This window comes from Bubalus bubalis, chromosome 1 (assembly GCF_019923935.1).
Source record: "Bubalus bubalis isolate 160015118507 breed Murrah chromosome 1, NDDB_SH_1, whole genome shotgun sequence".
In the NCBI taxonomy this organism is placed as follows: Eukaryota; Metazoa; Chordata; class Mammalia; order Artiodactyla; family Bovidae; genus Bubalus; species Bubalus bubalis.
Genome location: NC_059157.1, coordinates 70,137,667 through 70,162,287, shown reverse-complemented (window position 1 = coordinate 70,162,287; position 24,621 = coordinate 70,137,667). Strand labels below are relative to the sequence as shown.

The 24,621-nt window shown below is 36.9% G+C and overlaps 1 protein-coding gene across 9 annotated transcripts in view; it reads right to left on the bottom strand.

Annotated features, from left to right (window-relative positions):
• The window catches only part of ROBO2 (roundabout guidance receptor 2), a 663,217-nt gene that overhangs the window by 116,137 nt on the left and 522,459 nt on the right, over nt 1-24,621 (bottom strand). For all 9 annotated transcript variants that reach the window (XM_044940048.2, XM_044940051.2, XM_044940065.2 and 6 more), the window contains one exon: nt 4,275-4,399. In XM_044940048.2, coding sequence (XP_044795983.2) covers nt 4,275-4,399 — 125 coding nt within the window. The remainder of the gene's footprint in view (nt 1-4,274; nt 4,400-24,621) is intronic.

The following is a 24,621-nucleotide window of genomic DNA, read 5'->3' as shown; positions in this document are numbered from 1 at the left end:
TTAACTTGGATGACCTATGCTGCTTTATTGTGGTTCAATTAAGAAAAACATTTGGGTATAATAAATCATATTGAGACATGCTTCCAAGTTGAATTATAAATAAGGATGTATCAATTTTTATGTTGTATTTACTTACCAAAAAAAGAACATTATAACCCTCTGGGATCTGTTTCTCCATATAGTAATTAATTTTCCAGGTTTGTAATTAAACAGTTCCAATACGTTACAATCAGGAGGTAATAACATTCAATTAAAGGCATAAGACACATTTTCACCTTAAAATGTTTTTACCCTTGAAGGAATACCAATGGAAGAGGATAAAATAGGGTATTAACACTTTTCAATTACACTAAATGACTTTAATCCTGTGAACGATGTCCTACTTTAATTAGAAGCTCTTCTCTTTATTGCAACTTGATGGATGTCCACTTTATTAGATTCGAGTGTGACACTATAAGCCCACTTTACATAAACATTACCATGTTATTAAACCCTTTCAAAAAGAAGTGGTATTTGCTAGCATGTCAGGAATATAATTTCAAAAGGCTATTGCCCTCCCATAAAATTTGTATTATTTACTATTAATATATAAGGCTAGACTTTTTCAAACACATAAAGCATAATTTGAGAAGAAGCTAATTTTCCTGTGGAGTTCAAATATATTACTGAAATAAACCATCTGAAGGAGAAGGGTCTAAATTTTAAAGCCAGTTGAAAATGATACAATAACTCAAAGTCTGCACTTTCCTACCCTACAATTAGCCATTAGAATACTAATTTACATAGCACTAATACATCAGATGGGCTTAATTCTCTCCGGGATCTCTTCCTCTACAATGTATTATCAGTCCACCTTCTAAATGATTCGTTGACATGGAAAATGGCATATGATTGAGGTTAACCCATCATCTTTATTCCCTGCTTGTAAGACATAGGCAAAAGGAAATGGATTACAAGCAAAAACCAGGAATTCTACAGAGCTCCTCTTGCTTGAGGTGCCTGGGTATCCTATTAGTGCTAATTGGCATTATCAGCACATATTGAGGAATATGGACCATTAAGTCCAGGCTCTTAACTCTCTCTACTGATGGATAGTCATAGATCACTGTAAAAATTGGATACTGCGGACAGTAAGACCAATTTATTTTTCCTAACGTTCTAATTCATGATTTGAAATTTTACAATTTGCTCAAGCATTTCTCTTCTGTTCTCATTCACAATCTCCTTTCTCTTCCCCTCTCTATCCCCTTTCCTCCCTCCCCAAACCCTCTTTCTGATGTGAGGGAGATAGGTGAAGAAAACCAGATCTAAGATTATAATCAAATCAAATCACCTAGCTGGAAGTCTTTTTCCCAGAGATTAATATCTCTGGAATTAATACATGCCACTTTGTCAAATAATAGCAAAAGAAATATTTTAATGCTATTTGATCATTACTTGTATAAAAAATTAAAACACAGTGTAGCATATTTAAATATCATGTTTGTTGGGCCACAAGACCAATACACATTTTATGCAATAGCGTGTAAAAAACTGGAGCATTTGAGGGCATGTAATTTACACACAAAAAAGCTGAATCTACATGATAATAGATACAATGAGATTTGACTCACTACATGATTTAAAGTGTGAATGTGCAACAATCAAATGGCTTTAGATCATTATATTTGCATCATTTATAAATATTATGCTCACGAATATATATTCACTATCAGTGGCTTGCGGGAGTAACTTCTGTGGACCCCACAGCCCCCAGAGTGGGTGGGGGGAAGGGGATACAGGCATGAAGTAGAAACTCAGGTCTCTCCAGGTTCAAGGCTCCCAGCCTTCTCAGGCATGGGGTGAGTCTAGGGACAGTGGCGACCAGAGTGGTACTGAGCCTCTGTACCTAGGCAGAGGGAGCCCAAGCAGCCCGGCCTGAGCAGAACATAAACTCGCCACTTCAGCCAGGAACAAGGCAAGGCAGGTGCATTCTGCATTTTTCCAATTTCTAACCTTCAAAATGTATAAAGCACTTTGACATATAAACAATCACATAATCTTCAAAACTTATGTGAATTAAGATACCTTATCTTCATATTTTGGATTAAAAACTAAGCTTCAGTAAAGTTAAGCTGTGCTACAAAGATTATAAAATCATAAGGAGGGAAAATGACTTTAGAATTCTTTCCTTTTTTCAGGGTATATGTCTGTGTGTATGTGTGTGTGTACATATTCAAGTGTGTTATAAGTGTATCATGTTGCTTTACACTCACTTTAGAGTTTGGGATGTTTTCATCTGAAAGCGATTTTTAAGAATCAAGGAACTCGAAGAGGAGAAATCTATTGTAAAGTTGTGAGTGTGTTAGTTGCTCAGTTATGGCCAACTCTTTGTGACCCCATGGACTGTAGCCTGCCAGGCTCCTCAGTTCATGGAATTCTCCAGGCAAGAATACTGGTGGAGTGGGTAGCCATTCCCTTCTCCAGGGGATCTTCCCACTCAGGGATTGAATCCAGGTCTCCCACATTGCAGGAAGATTCTTTACCGTCTGAGCCACCAGGGAAGCCCAATTATATCACTGAAAGTGAAAGTGAAAGTTGAAAGTCGCTCAGTAGTGTCCAACTCTTTGCAACCCCATGAACTGTATAGTCCATGGAATTCTCCAGGCCAGAATACTGGAGTGGGTAGCCTTTCCCTTCTCCAGGGGATCTTCCCAACCCAGAGATCAAACCCAGGTTTCCCTCATTATAGGCAGATTCTTTACCAGTTGAGCCACAAGGGAAGTCCAAGAATACTGGAATGGGTACCCTATTCCTTCTCCAGCGGATCTTCCTAACCAGGAATTGAACCAGGGTCTCCTGCATTGCAGGTAGATTCTTTACGGACTGAGCTTTCAGGGGAGCCCAACTGTATCATTACTAACTGATAGAAAATAATGGCAATTAATTCTTGGAACCACCCTGATGTGGGATGAGGCAGTGGCCAGAACTTTACCTTATCCTTCCCACCACTGTCTTTACATCCCACAAATTATGGGGGAAGTGAGTCCAACACAAAGCACTGCAGAAAGGGAGAAATATAAGTTGCCCATCCATACTGAGAGGCTAAAACTGCTGGTGTGGAGTGAGCTGTATGGGAATCTGGAAGAACGAAAAATGACACTGGCTGATGGGGACCGCCTGAGAGGAACCTCCTCCAAGACGGTCTTACGTGAGTTTTGATCAACAGGTTCTCTTAATTTCGTCTAAAGCGTTTTCTATCTCTGGCAAAGTTTTTAGACTGCTTGAGTCTTTTAGTCATCGTTTTCTATTTGTCCAGGAAATTCATCTAAAACTTGGACTAACAACAGAGGGTGTTAAGGAGCAACACCAGTGGGTCCCTTCCTAAGACCTACACGGCTCTGGAGCGTCTAGAACAAAAATATCTCTAAGGAGTTCCCTAGAATTCCCTTGGGAATGCACAGATTAAATTCTTAGACAAAGAACTCAATTTCTATTCTGGTTTAAGGGGAAGTTCCACTCATTGCTTCAGAACCTAGAGGCTTGAGCTTGCCTAAGCCTGGACCAAGTTCTAAATGAGAAAAGTGGTACATTCAATTCAATTTGCTTCTAGTAGAGTCTGAGAGATCCTGCTGTCCAGAGAGGGCCCGAGAGGACAAATCAGGACACAGCAAAGATCAGACAGGTTTTGCTTTTTTCTGCTATTTAATGTATTATTTCCTGTCTAATTCCACTATGAGAGAATCCAGAGGGGTGATGGAAGAAAATATTTCTACTACTCTTAAATGGAAGCATGTTTAAATTAATGATAAAGAAAAGGTATTTATACTATCTATTTATGAAAGGGGGCTGAAACTGGTTTCTAGACTAATTAATAACAGAAATATTTTTGACTGTTTACATGTACCCAGGATGTTCTAAGTGCTTTATAGATACACTAACTAAATTAAGAAAGCAAATTTCTTGCTCAATGCAAGAAAGCAAGCTGATCCTTCTGTTAAGAGATTTTAAACAGCGGCAGGTTAGACTTTTTCAGGTAATTTAGTCACAATGTATTGTATCTCTTCTATGTAAGATAAAAATTTTTAAAAATTAACACTCAAAAAAATTTTTTTAAATTAACACTCAAAAAAATAAAACATCTGATTCTCTCTTATTTTTAGAATCAACTGGTCTCTCTTTTAGAAATAAAATACATTCAACATTGATAACAAGAAAGGCAAGACAGACTTTGAGGACCACCAGAGACGGGGGAGTTCAGAGATTTCAGAAAAGCAGTCAAAGCTTGCACTCACCTGGCTGCCTTCTTTTTGCCAAAAAACTGCTGGCTGTGGGTTTCCTTTAGTTTCACAGGGAAATGTCACTGTTCGACCTTGAGCAACAATCTGATCTCTTGGCCTAACCACAAACTGTGGAGGAGCTATAATTTAAAAGGAAAGAAAGTGTGTAAAATAAACTGTTGACAAAGAAAAATACATCAAAGAGAAAATCTGGTACGAGGTGGACTGCTCAGTGCGAGACCGAGGCTACAGATGTTGATTTATTTTTAAGTATTTCTCAAAATACAATGGGAAAAAAAAGAGCACTCTATCAAATGTGAGGAAAGAAGTACATGTATTAGTAGACACATTTTAAATGTACATTGCAAATCTTGCAGTCCATACTCTTGCAAAGAAAAAGTAGATTTTTAATGGTATTCTAAAGTTTTTAATAAATAAACATGGTATCCCCACATGGTTTTGTGTTTTGAATGAAGACAGATAAAAAGTCATTGCATTACTCAAATATCTACTTCCTGTGGCATCAATCTATTGACAAACATGAATTGCTCTTACAATATTTGCAAGACATTGTGCACAGGGATACCAGAAGGCATAGAATATGATATTCTCAAATGCTTAGAGTGCTTATATTCTAGATTTGAGGAGCTGAAGTGTTGAAAACATCAAATTGAAGGTACGGGAATTACATACAGAGATAACTAACAATATACAAAAACACATGAGAGTGGTTGACTAATTCATTTCACTTAGATTAATAAGCATTTGGCAATTATTATGTTCCTCTACTGGGCACTAGAAACTTAAAAAGTATTCAAAATATTGACATATCAATAACCTCAGATATGCAGATGACACCATCCTCATGGCAGAAAGCAAAAAGGAACTAGAGAACTTTTAAATGAAGGTGAAAGAAGAAAGTGAAAAAACTGGCTTAAAACTGAACATTCAAAAAACTAAGATCATGGCATCTGGTTCCATCACTTCATGGGAAATAGATGGGGAAGCAATGGAAACAATTACAGATTTTATTTTCTTGGGCTCCAGAATCACTGCAGATAGTGACTGCAGCCATGGAATTAAAAGACGCTTGCTTCTTGGATGAAAAGCTATGACCAACCTAGACAGCATATTAAAAAGCAGAGACATTACTTTACCGACAAAGTTATATCTAGTCAAAGCTATGGTTTTTCCAGTAGTCATGTATGGATGTGAGATTTGGACCATAAAGAAGGCTGAGTGCCGAAGAATTGATGCTTTTGAACTGCGGTGTTGGAGAAGACTCTTGAGTGTCCCTTGGACTGCAAGGAGATCAAACCAGTCAATCCTAAAGGAAATCAGTCCTGAATATTCACTGGAAGGACTGATGCTGAAACTGAAGCTCCAATCCTTTGGCCACCTGATATGAAGATGGTTACATTGGAAAAGACCTTGATGCTGAGAAAGACTGAAGGCAGGAGGAGAAGGGTATGACAGAGGACGAGATGGTTGGATGGCATCACCAACTCAATGGACATGAGTATGAGTAAGCTCCGAGAGATAGTGAAGGACAGGGAAGCCTGGCATGCTGCAGACCAAGGGGTCACAGAGATGGACATGACTGAGTGACCGAACAACAACAACTGGGCACCAAAGATACACAGATAAAAAGCATCTACATTGCAGCCATGAAGGTACTTACATTCTAATAGAAAATACAAAACATGATCATGATGAAAACAACAACAACAACAAAATTAAAAGAACAGTTCTGTAAGACTGTGGTAAGAACTATGACAGAGGTTCTTTCAGAGCAGAGAAGCAGTTAAATTTTAGCATACATCATAAGGGTCACAGGACTTCAGGAAGAAGGGATCCCTTTGTATTATGGTAGCTGTGAAAGGCTTTATGCAGGGGGTGGATATTATGGAGACTTGGAGGAAAGGGTGGCATTTAGAGAAGTGGAGAGATGAACACATTCTAAAGAAAGGAGCTAACTGAGCAAAGCATAGGAAGCAAAAACACATCTAGTATACATTGAGTAATGCAGGAGGAATGGAGAGTCCCAGTGTATAAACATCATTGGGTACAAAAAATGGATTTGTATCAGGCCCTTCTCAGTCTAAGAAAGGCCTGAGCAACCAGAGGATTTTATTCTGACTGTTTTTAAGCTAAGGAGTGATAAATGCAAAGAAAAAATTTTGGAATCTTTACCCCTTTAATGAATGTAGTTTATAGTTTGTGAAGGAGACAGATTAGTCAATAAAGTAGGTTGTTTAATTGGAAGACCAGTAAAATGGTGCAGGCAAAACCACTGAAACCAAGGTACCAGTAACTCCATTAGAAAATATAGGGGCAGGGTAAAAAAAGCTAAGAAAGTTCAGGTTTAAATTTGGGGTAATTGTAAAGAGAAAGAAGAAAGTGAAAGACAGGACAGTATGTAACAGAGAGTTTTCACAAGGACATCATCTTCATAGCAAAACTCGCTCCTGATGAAGAGAAAACATCAGGTTTATTCCATGACTTTTCTAATCATTTGTTTCCAGTATAACTACTTGCTTAATACTAGAAAACTGAAGACCAAGAAAAAAACTACAATGAACTCTAATTTTTAGAACCCAGTGTATACGGCTACAATCCTAATATTGGAACTCTGAAGAATTTTAACAATAGCATCATTCAGTAAAGTCCTTTACCCAGAATTCCTCCCATTCTTTAAGATTACATAACTGCAGTCCAAGAGTGGAGTCAGTGTAGGGTAGCCTCAAACATCCACCCAATTACTCATCCTTACAATAAGACTAGCATAGAAACAGCAGCAGCAATTTCTTTTGCCCCCTGCCCTGCGGCCCCCCCCCCCACACCCCGCCAAAAAATTTACCAAGACTTGTAGTGGCTTATTTTTCGGTGTTCTATTGCACTGCCTCCTAATTCAACACACTCAACACACACATTAGGGACTGAAGGAATAAATCTACTAAGTGGAATTTTCTTCTACAAATATAGATAACAGAAGGCTCAGCTTAACAGGATGGAGAACCCAGATTTATAGATCTATTTGAACAGAACGTGGTTTATGATGCCCTGTATTTTCAGGAGATTACTTGCTTCTTACAATCTTGTTATTTCTACACAATTCCACTGAATCAGCAGTATCATTGATTTTTGTTCTCTATGTTTTCTAATAAGAGTGATAGTTTAAATCAATGTTACAAAATTACTTTAGGAATGACTCTTAAAACACTGCAGTGTCCATGTCTCAATAAAGATGTGAAACCACCAGATACACCAAAAATATTAAGATTGGTCTCTATAATCTGTAATATCTAAAGAAAAATTATATACATTAAGAAAAATTAAAAGATCAATGTATATTTCTTTACTTCTTTTAGTAATTCACGAAAAAAGTTTACTTCCAAAATGGACATTAAATAAGTAAGAAGTACTGAGTAACTTAGCTTGTATCTCATCATAAATATAAAAGTAAGTATAGTAAAAATTAGTCTTTGATAAAAATCACATATTCAGCTTATTAGTTCATTTGCATTGCTTTGGACAAGAAATAATCTAAACTGAATCTCATAACTAGCTAGTAAAATAACAGTAAGAATTTAGAACTTCCAGATGTTCAAGCTGGATTTAGAAAGGCAGAGGAACCAGAGATCAAACTGTCGACATCTGTTGGATCATCGAAAAAGCAAGAGAGTTCCAGAAAATCATTTGCTTCTGCTTTATTGACTATGCCAAAGCCTTTGACTGTGTGGATCACAACAGACTATGCAAAATTCTTCAAGAAATGGAAATACCAGACCACCTGACTTGCCTCCTGTGAAATCTGTATGCAGATCAAGAAGAAACAGTCAGAACTGGACATGGAACAACAGACTGGTTCCAAACAGGGAAAGGAGTACGTCAAGGCTGTATATTGTCACCCTGCTTATTTAACTTATATGCAGAGTACATCATGCGAAATGCCAGGCTGGATGAAGCAGAAGCTGGAATCAAGAATGCCGGGAGAAATATCAATAACCTCAGATATGCAGATGATACCACCCTTATGAAAGAAAGCAAAGAAGAACTAAAGAGCCTCTTGATCAAAGTGAAAGAGGAAAGTGAAAAAGTTGACTTAAACTCAACATTCAAAAAACTAAGATCATGGCATTGAGTCCCATCACTTCATGGCAAATAGATGGGGAAACAATGGAAACAGGGACAGACTTTATTTTTTGGGCTCCAAAATCACTGCATATAGTGACTGCAGCCATGAAATTAAAAGATGCTTGCTCCTAGGAAGACAAGCTACGACCATCCTAGACAGCATATTACTTTGCCAACAAAGGTCTGTCTAGTTAAAGCTATATTTTTCCCAGTAGTCATGTATGGATGTGAGAGTTGGACTATTAAGAAAGCTGAGTGCCGAAGAACTGATGCTTTTGAACTGTGGTGCTGGAGAAGACTCTTGAGAGTCCCTTGGACTGCAAAGAGATCCAACCCAGTCCATCTTCAAGGAGATCAGTCCTGAGTGTTCATTGGAAGGACTGATGCTGATGCTGAAACTCCAATACTTTGGTCACATGATGTGAAGAACTGACTCATTAGAAAAGACTCTGATGCTGGGGACAATTGAAGACAGGAGGGGAAGTGAATGACAGATGATAAGATGGTTGGATAGTATCACTGACTTGATGGACATGAGTTTCAGCAAGCTCTGGGAGCTGGTGATGGACAGGGAAACCTACCATGTTATAGTCCTTGAGGTCACAAAGAATTGGATACAACTGAGGGGCTAAACTGAACTGAGAGCCCCATATGCTCTATAAAGTCCTTCTTTATATAATTTTTAAAATGTAATACTTGAGAATACACATGATCAAAATCATCAGATACAAGATTAAATGAAAGCAGTGAAAATACATTTTATAATTTAAAGCATATTATACTTTGACTGTGTGGAACACAATAAACTGTAGAAAATTCTTCAAGAGATGGGAATACCAGACCACCTGACCTGCCTCTTGAGAAACCTTTATGCAGGTCAGGAGGCAACAGTTAGAACTGGACATGGAACAACAGACTGGGTCCAAATAGGAAAAGGAGTACGTCAAGGCTGTATACTGTCACCCTGCTTATTTAACTTATATGCAGAGTACATTATGAGAAACACTGGGCTGGATGAAGCACAAGCTGGAATCAAGATTGCTGGGAGAAATATCAATAACCTCAGATATGCAGATGACACCACCCTTATGGTAGAAAGTGAAGAGGAACTCAAAAGCCTCTTGATGAAAGTGAAAGAGGAGAGTGAAAAAGTTGGCTTAAAGCTCAACATTCAGAAAACAAAGATCATGGCATCTGGTCCCATCACTTCATGGCAAATAGATGGGGAAATAGTGGAAACAGTGTCAGACTTTATTTTTTTGGGCTCCAAAATCACTGCAGATGGTGACTGCAGCCATGAAATTAAAAGACGCTTACTCCTTGGAAGCAAAGTTATGACCAACCTAGACAGCATACTGAAAAGCAGAGACATTACTTTGCCAACAAAGGTCCATCTAGTCAAGGCTATAGTTTTTCCAGTGGTCATGTATGGATGTGAGAGTTGGACTATGAAGAAAGCTGAGCACCGAAGAATTGATGCTTTTGAACTGTAGTGTTGAAGAAGACTCTTGAGAGTCCCTTGGACTGCAAGGAGATCTAACCAGTCCATTCTAAAGGAGATCAGTCCTGGGTATTCTTTGGAAGGAATGATGGTAAAGCTGAAACTCTAGTACTTTGGGAACCTCATGTGAAGAGTTGACTCATTGGAAAAGACTCTGATGCTGGGAGGGATTGGGGGCCGGAGGAAAAGTGTCGACAGAGGATGAGATGGCTATATGGCATCACTGACTCGATGGACGTGAGTTTGAGTGAACTCTGGAAGTTGGTGATGGACAGGGAGGCCTGGTGTTCTGCAATTCATGGGGTTGTAAAGAGTTGGACGTGACTGAACGACTGAACTGAACTGAACTGATATTACTCTGTTTATCTATCATCCATCTATCTCAGTAAAATTACTATCTGTACTTTAATTATTTAACTACAGACTTCTTGCATTTGATTTTTCAAGCTTTCAAAAACCTTTGGGTGGATGAATGATTTTTCAAAATACTTTTGGAATCTAGATCCTACAGTTTTAACACAGCTGCTAAAATATTACCCCTAAAATAAGGATTGGCAAATAACCACATCTATCTATCCACGTTTTGGAAAATATATGATTCATCTATTTACTCCTTCAAAATTTATTATCTACAAACTATGAGATAGTCTGCTTGATATAGGAGATAGAAAACAAAATAAAAAACTGTTCATAGCCTATGGCAGAGACTTCCAATTAAATAAACAAATAAAAGCAAATACCACAGAGCATGATTTGAATAACAGAAGAATGCAGAGGCCATTGGGGAGAAAAAATTGGAAGAGAACACAGTAGACAAAGTAATGCTAAGGAAAGAGAAAAGATGTTGGGAGAAGGCTACATCTGAATTGTGTTTTGAAGCACAAGTAAGAGTTCAGGAAATGGAGAGGATTCCAGTCATTTGGGACAAAGGGAGGCAGAAGTGATAAAGGTAGGGTGTGATGATTTATACTAAAGGAGCTTAAATTTTGCCCTAGGAAGTATGGAGATCTGTTCAAAGATGTTTATGTAAGAAAGATTTAGCAACAGTATTAGAAAGAATGTTCTTCCTAAAAGAGAAAAGGGAGACATGAAACTGAAAACTCTCAGGCAGTTGGAACAGAAAATCCACTTGATAATTGCTATATTTATAGTAGCAATTAAATATAATATTTTGTAAGAACTCTTAAAGGATAAGGAAATTCTACAATATTTCCCACTGTTGACATAAACTAAAAGACCAGGAAATCAAAAGTTTCTCGAGTTTTTACCCAGTGCTGCATTTTAAAAGACTACTAATGAAAATTGCTATCAGCATTGTTTTATTCATGCTATGAAATATCCTTTCATGTGATAATTGTTTATTTTGTCTTTTTACTCCTAATTATAAATACACTGTATTTCTAATGAATCAAATTGTTTCTTGTCACTCAAACTAAAACCACACTAATCTCTTTGAAACTAGATTCACATTTTCATTTTTAAAATTAAAAATTAAAATTGAAGATATAAAAGCATTTAACAAAGCAAAAGATTTAAAAAGTATTCAAGCCTCTGAAAATGTATATCCTTTCTTATTGTCATCAGAAGTTGAGCCACTGGAACAAATTACATCAATCACTTTTACTTCTGTAGACTCTTCCTCTGCTCAAGATCTATACTGTAATCTTTTGTGAAGGGGTATCAGATGAAGGAATTTATTTTTGAGGGTTTTTTTTTTTTAGATTTTTTTTTTTTTGATGTGGTCCATTTAAAAAATCTTTACTGAATCTGTTTCAATATTGTTACTGTTTTATTTTTTTTTAATGCTTGGTTTTTTTGGCTACAAGCCAGGTGGGATTTCAGCTCTCCAACCAAAGATCGAACCCGTACCCGCTACATTGGAAGGTGAATCCTTATCCACTGGACTGTCAGGTAAGTCCCTTTTTGAGGTTTTAAAAATGAAAAACTGCATCAATAATTCTACTGATAACACATCACTGTTTCAGTATTTCTGCCAGGTAGCACTGAAAATGATTTGAAAAGACAATACTTGGCTGATGGCACCAACGGGAGGGAAGAGACAGAGAGGTGGCATTTTATCAAGCACAATAGCACAATGTGCGCTCTCCACAGAATGGATTTTCTATGACGGCTCTCATTAGATATTAAAAAAAAAAAAATTGGGTCCTCAAGCTGACAATTCAAAACACACCTTTAAACCCAAATATGAATTAAAGAGTTAGAGTTATAAATTCCAGAAGAATATGCTGGTTATAAAAATGGCAATTCTTTTATATATTTCTAAGACAGAAGACTATAAAATACATATGTAGAGCTTTTCTACAACCCAAAGCATTAGACAAATCTCATATAACTATGATGTAACAACCTACTTGTTTAATCTGTTATAAGCGATTATACCTTGCTGCTTCAGCAGCAACAAGAAAGGGAATGAAGCAAACAGTGGGACAATTCAATGTTCGAGTACACATGCACAGGTTTAAAAGAATATCTCCATGCAAAAACTGCATTGAGGGATTTCCAGAAGAGTAGACCCAAATATAAAAAGGTCAATTAAGATGAGAGGTCTGGTACTGTTCACCCAAAACTGTGTTTTAGAGAATTTAAATACAATATACAGCAAATTAGATTTGATTTCTGCTAAATTATGCTTTGATACTACATTCAGCCCAAGCTGGCTTCAATCAAAGTCACGCTACAGCTCTGTTATGCTAATGCCTGCTGGTGTGAGTGAGTGGGTGATATGGAAATTAGACGGCAAACGTGAGCAGGAGGCCTGCGCTGAGTATGCAGTGGGCTTGGAGATGCGAGAGGGGGGACCCTAAAGGTTAATCATATCATGTTCAAAGCTGTTTTTACAGGAAAATATGACTTTCTATGGCAGACATGAACATGGAGACAGTCATGAAGCAGTTGCATGCATTAATATGTGACAAGGCAGTTACAGGCACACTCTTCAGCTCTGTCTTTAGGTATAATTTTGCGCCTGAGTGAATAAGCTTCTTATTTCATAACAATAAAGATTATGACCTTTTTATCTTACACTCAGGTATAATTTTTTTTGTTATTTAATATTTTTACTGGTGAAATTCCAGTATTTTCTAAAGCATATTTGAAATGTACATTCTTTCATCATTTGCTTATTTGAAAGACTTGCTGAGTTTGTTTAATACAATAACAATAATTAAAATCAATTGAGTGCTTATTAAGGGCCAGAAGGTGTGTCAAACCATCCATGGGCATCATCTCATTTAATATTCACAGAGCTCTATGCCTTAACTTCTACCATTATGATGTAAAGACCAGTAAACTGAATCTTATTAAAGGCTTTTAAAGATGAAACCAATAGATAGGAAGACAGATGATTTCTGATCCATTTGATAGTTGGACCTCTTAAATACGTGGTTCACTTCAAATCATATGACTGACAATTTATATCTATTACTAAACACAAGGGTAAAAATTATATGCTATGGTCTCCAATATGGTATAACATTGTTAAAATCATAACATGTTTTTCCTAAATAGTTGCTGTTACTGTTAAAGGACATAAAATCTATAATCTTGCTCTTTATGTACTACCTGTAAGTACAACCTTTCTGAAGTACACTTATTTCAAGCCATTCTTCATTCAAAACCTACAGTGCCTTTTCTATTGCTTGCCATTGCCATGCTTGTCAGAGAAGGCAATGGCACCCCACTCCAGTACCCTTTCCTGGAAAATCCCATGGACAGAGGAGCCTGGTGGGCTGCAGTCCACGGGGTCGCAAAGAGTCAGACACGACTGAGCGACTTCACTTTCACTTTTCACTTTCATGCATTGGAGGAGGAAATGGCAACCCACTCCAGTGTTCTTGCCTGGAGAATCCCAGGGACAGGGGAGCCTGGTGGGCTTCTGTCTGTGGGGTCGCAGAGAGTCGGACACGACTGAAGCGACTTAGCAGCAGCAGCCATGCTTGTAAATCACTCTCCTCTGTGTATCATTTTGTCTTCCATCAGCTGTCCCAGGGTTTTATCATCCACATGCTCACCTGTGCTCAAAGCAGCTCCAACATTTCAGCAGATGAATCTACTTTCAACACTTCCATATGTATTTGCTTATTTTAGTGATTAATCCGTCTTGATATCTATTAGTCTTTGATCCATCCTGTCAACAACGATTAACCTGAACACACTCTAATCTTGTACTTTTCTTCTGTTCTTCCCACTTTAAGGTACTTTCCTTTGCTTGTATTATTTCTCTATCTCCCCTTCCTGGGCCCACTGCCTGAGTGCCTTCATTGTTCTGTTCCATTGTAAGCTCTTACTGGTAAGGTGTGCAGTCTACTATTTTGCAATGATATAGTATCTCTATTTGGCCTGGAAAATCTCCAAATAGTGAACTCTAAATGAATAATTTGCAATAGAAAATTAAGGGGAAAAGTTACTTTATTCTTACAGTAATCTGGGTGGGGAGACGTCAAAGATAATATGCCCTTCTGTACATCATTCCCAGTGCACCAAAAACTTACTGTAAAATGAGTAGCCACCACCCTGGAATGACAAAAGCAACATACAAAAAACACAGGTACTGTGTAACAACCAATTCTAAAGTTCTCACACAAAAAAATGAGTTAATAGGCTTAGCCCCACCAAGAAACAGCAAGAATTCACTTCATTAACATGAAATGTAAAACGAGTTGAATATTTACTCAGTAATCAGAATAGGTCGGCTTCTAATTGATAAATGACTATTCCTTCAACTTATTTGATTCTATTTAATTTTTACTATTTAACACTTCACTTGATTTCCAAAGAACTTCTGTTAATAGTATTGGAAATGCATAATGTCATGAAAATATTTGATTTGAAACTTATTAACACATAATCCATTTCAGGGGAAGCAATGCATTTATAATGAAAAATATAATTTAGGGATATAGGATTTAAAATGATCATTTTTATAAACCCAATTTAATCACATTTTATTCATTTGTCACTGTTTTTAAGAAATATAAACTATTAAAGTGCTAAATTACGTACCTTTCCAATTAATCAGTTTCTTACTGAGTCCAGGGCAATAAACCCTCGAGATGAGTGATGTGGTTTCTCTCTCACCAGTGCCTTCCATCTAACTAATATTAAAAATTCTTGTTCCATATAAAACCCAATATCTATACCTTTTTCAACAATAATTTAATAATCTACCTCTCTATATGTGATGTATATTATATATATGCTTTTTTAATGTCAAACTGAAAAAGCAAAACTACTAAATGGTTTACTGTATCCATAAATATAGAAAGTAAAATGGTCAAAAAAATTGAATGACACAAATCACAATCTTTATATACTTTGTCTGTTAGATTTCATATGCTACTCTCCATCTATGAGAGGTCTCACATGTACCAACTGCAGTCAGTCCTTGTATGTGAGTAAAAACCTGTGCCAATTATGCAGCTATACTCTATATTTTTTAACCACTGTTGTGGAATTTATTGATTATGGGAAGACTAATTTTTGTAGGTTCATATAATATTGAAAAATAAAGTAACTCATGGTCATTCAAACTCTGTTGACTAAAGCAGGCTGTGAAGATAGTCAAACATGTTCTCTAATGTAACTACAAAATAATGTAAGTGGCCTTCTAAATTGACCGTTTTAGTAACTGGGAAAGCAAGTTCAAAGAGCATCAAAGGTACTGAGTTTTGGTGGTAAGTGGGACATGCAAATGAAAAGCATGTGTATGTTTTGTGATTGTGATTAAAACCATGCTCTTTAATTTATAGTCACAGATAATATGCTTCTTCTTGAAAATGAGCACTGTAAATATAGAAAATGAAATAATTCTACAACTATCTAGAAAAAATAGAATGCCCTTGCAAAGGATAAGTTCACTTGTTTCAAAATACCTTGCACATTTAAATCTCATCGGCAAACATGTAAAAACAGAGTTAAAATAAACAGCTCTACCACACAGCTTCACTGGACCCTGATGCTGGGAAAGCTAGAAGTCAGGAGGAGAAGGGGATGACAGAGGACAAGATGGTTGGACGGCATCACCCACTCAATGGACATGAGTTTGAGCAAGCTCTGGAAGATGGTGAAGGACAGGGAAGCCTGTCTGGCATGCTGCAGTCCATGGGGTTGCAAAGAGTCAGACAGGACTGAGTGACTGAACAACAACTCCACAGACATTTTGTACTTAACCTTAATTTTTTTTTTTTTTTATGGGAAGCCCCAAAGTAATAAATTTGTACTAGAAATAAATTCAGGTGTTTGTTGGCACTTTAACTCATATAATAGCATTTAATTATTTTAAGCATTTACTGGTATTATTGAGTGTCAGGGTCTGAGGGTACTAAGATCTCTGTTCTCTGGAACTTCCTGCCTACCAGAGGAAACTTACATGAAAATAATCAAGCATGACACAACGTGAGGAACATAATAAGAGTTGTAATAGAGGATGTCCCACCATTACAAAAGTAACTTGACTTTGTCTCTGACAGTTGGGGAAAGCATTGACACAGAAAAAGAGAGAGTAAGAGATAGATTTGTTCTTTTGAGATAAAGCAGGTAAGAAAGGAAGAGGGTGAAGTTGTTCCTCACAGAGGTTAAAACACATGCCTTGTGTTAGAGACAGAAGTTTTCTGGATTGCACCAATGTACTATTGCCATCACCTGGCTTCACTGACCCCTTTAGAAAATCAGGTAAATGTCTGTTAAACTGAAGGATTTATGCTGGTGGAACCATGTATTTTTCTATGTAAATGGGCTTTACTGACTTTAGCAAGTCCAATTTAATCCTCTAATGGTATTAAATATTTCTATATTGCAGTAAATAGTTAACATAAAGTGTTTTGTTGGACATGTTTACAGGTCATTTTACACTTTAGTGTATGTGAAATTACTAAAATAGATTTGTACTTCAATTATAGGCAAGTACAGGAAATCATTACCTATAGGAAATCATCCTAAAATATAACATATGATTTTAATGAACTCATGAATTCTCTAAGTTATAAATGGAGAAAAATTTAAACAAATTCTCATTTTTGAAAATCACATTTTCCCATATTATTCTGTCCTTCACGAATAGTAGCTTTGCTTCTCTACTGTGCTTTCCTGACTACAATACTGAAAATACAATATAACAGTAAAATTTTGTTTTCTTTAACAGACTGTTAATTTCCAAGGAAAATACCATTAATATTAAAACAAATGAATTATTAAATACAACAATATTTACATTATTCTTTAAAAAGATCTCATTTTCACCAGGGGAAGAAAAATAGTCAAAGGAGTGGTAAAAAAAAAAAAAAAAAAATCCTCTCTAGATTCTAACTAGGAAAGCTAGAGTCCTCAATATTGCAAGTAGAAGAGGTTGTAAGTGTGGAGGTGAGGAGGGAAAACTATAGCTTAAAAAAGGCTCTTCGCGTAAATGGTGAGACAAGACATCCATTTTCACTCACTTAACCTGTCAACTTGCCAGAACTGTCATGTCAGCACTCCAGCTAAACCACGAGGGCTGATCACATCCCATTATCTCATTTTTTAGAAAAAGATTGCATGAAGATGCCAATCAGAAAAAAAAAAAATGGGGGGGGGGGCGGTGGGGGAGAAGATGTGCAACTAAGGAACAAATGTACTGATGCTGAAGTGCTGCTTAGTTAACGGAATTTTAATATGCAACTGCAATGTTTCTTAATAACATTAATTACACGGTTAGTAAGGCACCATCCTAACTCATTAGTGCCTTCTTTTTTGTTGTATTTTATCTCCTACTAGCAGAATGGGGACTATATGATTGGCCTGTTACCATTAATGTTGCTTAATCTTTTTATAGCACTATTTAAAGCTGCTTGCATAAACATTTTCTAGGCAAGTATTACCTATGTGTGCATATGTGTGTATCAATTAACTTCACCAACACTTGGCATACCCCTACCATGTGTAAATGTTGTGCTAGACCTAGAGGCAGCAGAAAGATAAACACAACAGTGTACTTACTGACAAAGAGCTAATAGTTTTGTAGGGGAGATGAAAATAATATCCTTAATAAATCTAGGAAGTAATGTTTGCCATAAGAGATATTTAAAAAGGCATTCAGACATACTTTAATTCAAAATTTAATTTAATTTCATATGGTAGTTTATATATTTTTAATGAATCTAATTGTGTAGTATTCCCTAGAGTGACATTTCATACATTTAAAAAAGTAGTGTAGTTATTCAAATGTCATGCATATAATATTTAGGTGTAATGTACATCATGATATATATTTTACAACATATATATAAATATATAAGGTGGTATCTTTCTGTCAATGAAATATTGTAATTTATAGAAGTGAAGGCAATGGCACCCCACTCCAGTATTCCTGCCTGGAAAATCCCATGGACGGAGGGGCCTGGTAGACTGCAGTCCATGGGGTCACTAGGAGTCGGACATGACTGAGCGACTTCACTCTCACTTTTCACTTTCATGCATTGGAGAAGGAAATGGCAACCCACTCCAGTGTTCTTGCCTGGAGAATCCCAGGGACGGAGAGCCTGGTGGGCTGCCGTCTATGGATTGCACAGAGTCAGATACGACTGAAGCGACTTAGCAGCAGCAGCATAGAAGTGAAAATTTTTCTTAGAAGGTGTGATTTTTTTATTAATTTTATTTTATTTTTAAACCTGAAACACTGTATTAGTTTTGCCAAACATCAAAACGAATCAGCCACAGGTATACAAGGTGTGATTAACACATTAATGCTATTTCTTTCTGACAATAGCTAGTGAAGTTTTCTAGTACTAATCTCATAATACTGTTTCTACTCCTCCCTGGTGGTTCAGATGGTAAAGAGTCTGCCTGCAATACAGGAGACCTGGGTTTGATCCCTGGGTTGGGAAGATCCCTTGAAAGGAATGGCAACCCACTCCAGTAGTCTTGCCTGGAGAATTTCATAAACAGAGGAGCCTGGCGGGCTACAGTCCATGAGGTCACAAAGAGTCAAACATGACTTTTACATTACTGTGATATTTGATATTTATAGTACTTTATTTTTAATTACTAAGTAAACATGCTGTTTATTTTATTTTTATTTGAAAAGACTCCCAAATTAATGAGTTTTTTATTATTTAGTTTAAAATTATAAATTTTTAATATTTAGGTTAATATCATTCAGAAAACTAAGGTCATGGCATCTGGTCCCATCACTTCATGGCAAATAGATGGGGAAACAGTGGAAACAGTGCCAGACTTTATTTTTGGGGCTCCAAAATCACTGCAGATAGTGACTGCAGCCATAAAATTAAAAGGCACTTACTCCTTGGAAGGAAAGTTATAACCAACCTAGATAGCATATTCAAAAGCAGAGACATTACTTTGCCAACAAATGTCCGCCTAGTCAAGGCTATGGTTTTTCCAGTGGTCATGTATGGATGTGAGAGTTGGACTGTGAAGATAGCTGAGTGCTGAAAAATTGATGCTTTTGAACTGTGCTGTTGGAGAAGACTCTTGAGAGTCCCTTGGCCTGCAGGGAGATCCAACCAGTCCATTCTAAAGGAGATCAGTCCTGGGTGTTCTTTGGAAGGAATGATGCTAAAGCTGAAACTTCAATACTTTGGCCACCTAATGCGAAGAGTTGACTCATTGGAAAAGACTCTGATGCTGGGAGGGATTGGGGGCAGGAGGAGAAGGGGACGACAGAGGATGAGATGGCTGGGTGGCATCACCGACTCGATGGATGTGAGTTTGAGTGAACTCCGGGAGTTGGTGATAGACAGGGAGGCCTGGCGTGCTGCAATTCATGGGGTTGCAAAGAGTCAGACACGACTGAGTGACTAATTGAACTGAACTGAATGAAATAAAGGCTTTTTGCTCCACCTTCCTTTATTAAATGCAACAAAAGAAATGAATAATACGGAAAAACTACCATAACTCCAAACCACAAATTATGAAGTCCTCTTGCCAATCATGGTTGAATCTGGAGGAAAATGAGGACAGAAAATGAACAATAACTAGACTCAATCCACAATCCTTTATCAATACCAATTTCACAAGAAGTATCTGTCAACACTGCAAGAGCCCATTCCATCATCCCTTGATAGGGAAAAGGAGATTGGGAGTTAAGAAGGAGACTTAAGAAATATGAGAGATGACTTCAAAGTTAACCAACTAAAATTCACAAGTCAGGAGAGAAGGCACTGTAGGAAAAAAAGGCCCAGTCGATTATGGATAGGGAAAGTTTAAGGTGGCCCCCATTACCTTCACTTCCTGAAGTTACATCCATGATTGTTATGTGACAAAAGGGATTTTGTAGATGTAATTAAGGTCACTAATCAGTCGACCTTAAGATTGGTCTTAGGGACCTTAAGGTTAATTTAGGGGTGTAACCCAATCACAAAAGACCTTTCAATCAGGGGATTTTCTACAGCTGATAGCAGACCAAGAAGTGAGAGGTAAGCATAGCCCTTGAAGGATTCAAGGGGTCACTGATGACTTTGAAGGCTGTGGTAACCACGTACAAAGGTTAGCAAGCAAACTGCGAGCAGCTTCTGGCTGGCAGCACACAAGAAAATGGTGATATCGATGCTACAGCTACAAAGAACTTAATACTGCCAACAACCTCCATGAATTCTGAAGTGGATTCTTCTGGAGAGTCTCCAGAGAAGTGCTCAGCCTGATCAACATCTTGACCTGGCCTATGAGGTGCTAAGAAGAGGACTGAGTTGAGCCTGATTGGACTTCTGAGCTACAAAACTGTGGCCTAAAAAATGGGTGCTGTTTAAAGACAGAAATATAGATTAATGGAACAAAATAGAAAGCCCAGAGATAAATCTATGCACCTATGGATACCTTCTCTTTGACAAAGGAGGCAAGAATATACAATGGAGAAAAGACAATCTCTTTAACAAGTTGTGCTGGGAAAACTGGTCAACCACTTGTAAAGGAATGAAACTAGAACACTTTATAACACCATACACAAAAATAAAATCAAAATGGATTAAAGGTCTAAACTTAAGACCAGAAACTATAAAACTCCTAGAGGAAAACATAGGCAAAACACTCTCTGACATAAATCACAGCAAGTGCCTCTATGACCCACCTCCCAGAGTAATGGAAATAAAAGCAAAAATAAACAAATGGGACCTAATTAAACTTAAAAGCTTTTGCACAATGAAGGAAAGTATAAGCAAGGTGAAAAGACAGTCTTCAGAATGGGAAAAAATAATAGCAAAAGAAACTGACAAAGAATTAATCTCCAAAATATAAAAGCAGCTCATACAGCTCAATACCAGAAAAATAAATGGCCCAGTCAAAAAATGGGCCAAAGAACTTAACAGACATTTTCCAAAGAAGACATACAGATGCCTAACAAACACATGAAAAGATGCTCAACATCACTTATTATCAGAGAAATGCAAATCAAAACCACTATGAGATACCACCATCTCACACTGGTCAGAATGGCTGCCATCAAAAAGTCTACAAACAGTGCTGGAGAGGGTGTGGAGAAAAGGGAACCCTCTTACACTGTTGGTGGGAATGCAAACTAGTACAGCCACTATGGAGAACAGTGTGGAGATTCCTTAAAAAACTGGAAATAGAACTGTCATACGACCCAGCAATCCCACTGCTGGGCATACACACTGAGGAAACCAGAAGGGAAAGAGACACGTGTACCCCAGTGTTCATCACAGCACTGTTGACAATAGCCGGGACATGGAAGCAACCTAGATGTCCATCAGCAGATGAATGGATAAGAAAGCTGTGGTACATATACACAATGGAGTATTACTCAGCTATAAAAAAGAATACATTTGAGTCAGTTCTAAATAAGGTGGATGAAACTGGAGCCTATTATACAGAATGAAGTGAGTCAGAAAGAAAAACACCAATACAGTATACTAACACATATATATGGGATTGAGAAAGATGGTAATAACTACCCTAAATGACAGACAGCAAAAGAGACAGATGTAAAGAACAGACTTTTGGACTCTGTGGGAGAAGGCAAGGTTGGGATGATTTGAGAGAATAGCATTGAAACATGTATATTAGCATATGTTAAATAGATGACCAATCCAAATATGATGCGTGAAGCAGGGTCCTCAAAGCTGGTGCACTGGGGCAACCTAGAGGGATGGGATGAGGAGGGAAGTGGAAGGGGGTTCAGGACAAGGGGACACATGTACACCCATGGCTGATTCATGTCAATGTATGGCAAAAACCACCACAATATTGTAAGGTAACTAGCCTCAAATTAAAATCAATAAATTTTTTAAAAAGGGTGCTGTTTAAGTCCCTCAATCTGTGGGCACTTGTTACATAGCTGTGGAAAAACTAGTATGCCTAAAAAGCAATTCATTACAAAGCAGGAAGTATGAAGGAAGATGAAGAGGGTTTTATATAGAATATAGGGAGCTGGTAACCTAAAGTGGTCTGTTCTGTATTACTAAAATCATTAGCATACCAAGAGGAAAGTAACATGTTTTTGAGAAAATATTCAAGATAAGAGTCTAAGTAGAGGTTACTGAATGACCCTGATACTTTTCACTTTCTCTTCTCCAAACATGCAAACTCTAGTTTTTAGCCATTAACTAGATGGTTAATCAAATAGGGACTAAAAGAGGATTTATGCAAAACTAAATAAAACAATAAACTTATATTAACTAATTACTTCTTTAAGGCATGACAGAAAATAACATAATCATTAGTCAAAGGGAGATAAAATATCTATATCTTCCAAATATAACATAAGGGAACAGAGAAATACTTTAGAATAAATAGCTGTTTATAGTCTAAATAGAATTATATACAACAGGGTCACTCTTAAAAAAAAGACACAAACAAAAATCTCAAAAAAAGAGGTTATGGGGCTAAAAGACAAGTGAAGAATGCTTTGTTCAAGCTTACCAAGGAAATTAACAAAAGTTAAAGACATATAATTGAGAAATAGGAAAATGATAACTGCAACTGAAAAATGAAGGTGATATAGGCATTAAGAAATCAAACAATATGAAAAATGATGATGTCAAAATTATTATAGATAAGTTAACAAATATGGAATTGAGACAAAGGAAAGCCAATATAACTGATGTATTTGAGGAAAAGTACTGAGAAAGGAAAAATACCCAGAGATAAAACAGAAGAAATCATATTTAAATAGAGTAAATTAAAACATGAATCTGTAGATTTAAGGGGTTGTGCTGTTCTAGGAATATTAGACACAGGTGATCAGGCTCAAGGTATAACCCAGCAAAGTTACTGAAAGAAGGGAATATATTGATATTCATATTAGTATTCATAAAAGGGTATCCCACTGAGGATAAAAATATTTTGTGAACCTTGAATTTCACTACAGAATTATTCAATATGAAGACAATTGAAAGTCTGAGAAAAAAAATGACTCAATAAATTTATACCTACCCTTCAAATTAGAGGCATTGAACAGACATTGTCAAACACAAAAGATGCTTCCAAAAGAATCAAGTCAGTGGTTAACACCAACCAAGCATGAGAAGTAACCAGGACTTGATTTTTCACTTTAAAAATTAGCATTAGCTAAAGATATTTTAAATGTTTCACATCATGGGAACACTGTTAGAATATACACAATTGAATGCATTTTTAACCTACTATTTAATCAAAACATATGGAGCCATGAAAAATGTGATACTTAATAAAAATTAAATGGGAGTCTGCATAAAGTAGCTAATTAGTGCCAGGTGCAGGAAACATTAAGGGCTCCTAGGAGAGAGATGATCACTTCAGGTCTTGGGGTAACAGCTTGTCCAAAGAAGAAAGGCTGCAGAGAATACAAGTATAGAAAGAAAGAAAGAAAGTGAAGTCTTTCAGTCATGTCTGACTCTTTGCGACCCCATGGACTGTAGCCTACCAGGCTCATCCCTCCATGGGATTCTCCAGGCAAGAGTACTGGAGTGGATTGCCATTTCCTTCTCCAGGGGATTTTCCGACCCAGGGATCAAACCCAGGTCTCCCGCATTCCAGGCAGACACTTTAACCTCTGAGCCACCAGAGGTTTCCTCCTAAGAGATGCTTAGGAGGTCTTTTGCAGAAAAGCTGACCTTGACATGAGAGGATTCATATATAGTATCTATCTAGTTACTGATTTAAAAAAAAACAAAACTGTAATATTTCCATTATTAAGTTAAATTATATCCAGCACATAGTTTTCCAAATTTCAAGGTGGGGTGGAGGGTGGAGGTGTTGAAAAACCAGTTGCATTATTTTTAAAGTAGTATCTGCTTTATAGCATAATATTTTCTAAATGAATTTTTCCAGGCACTCACTTTTTATTGGACCTTTTAGTGGCCTCAATAAAATGCTTCAGAGCATGTTATAGGAAAGAAAAAACTCCACTTCAACTTGAAACAGAACTTTCTAAAATGAGGTTATGTTAATTTTTGTGTTTAAACAAAGATTGAAAAAATATGTCTCGATAGATTTCTGTTTAAACAGTGACTGCATCTTTAAAATAATAATAATAAAAGATGGGAATTTTGCCAGAAACGTTGACATGCCTCTATACTTACACACTCCTGTGTGGCCAATTATATTCTATAGAAATAAACATACTTTTGAGTTAGTAAACTAGGAAATAATTGGAAGTTTCTATAATGTTGTGTATTGTCAATTTGTTTTTGATGTGAAATGAGTTTCACCTGATATACCCAGCTTTCCGTTTCCATACTGGAGGCAATCAGTATGTAGCAGATGGTACATAAGACACAA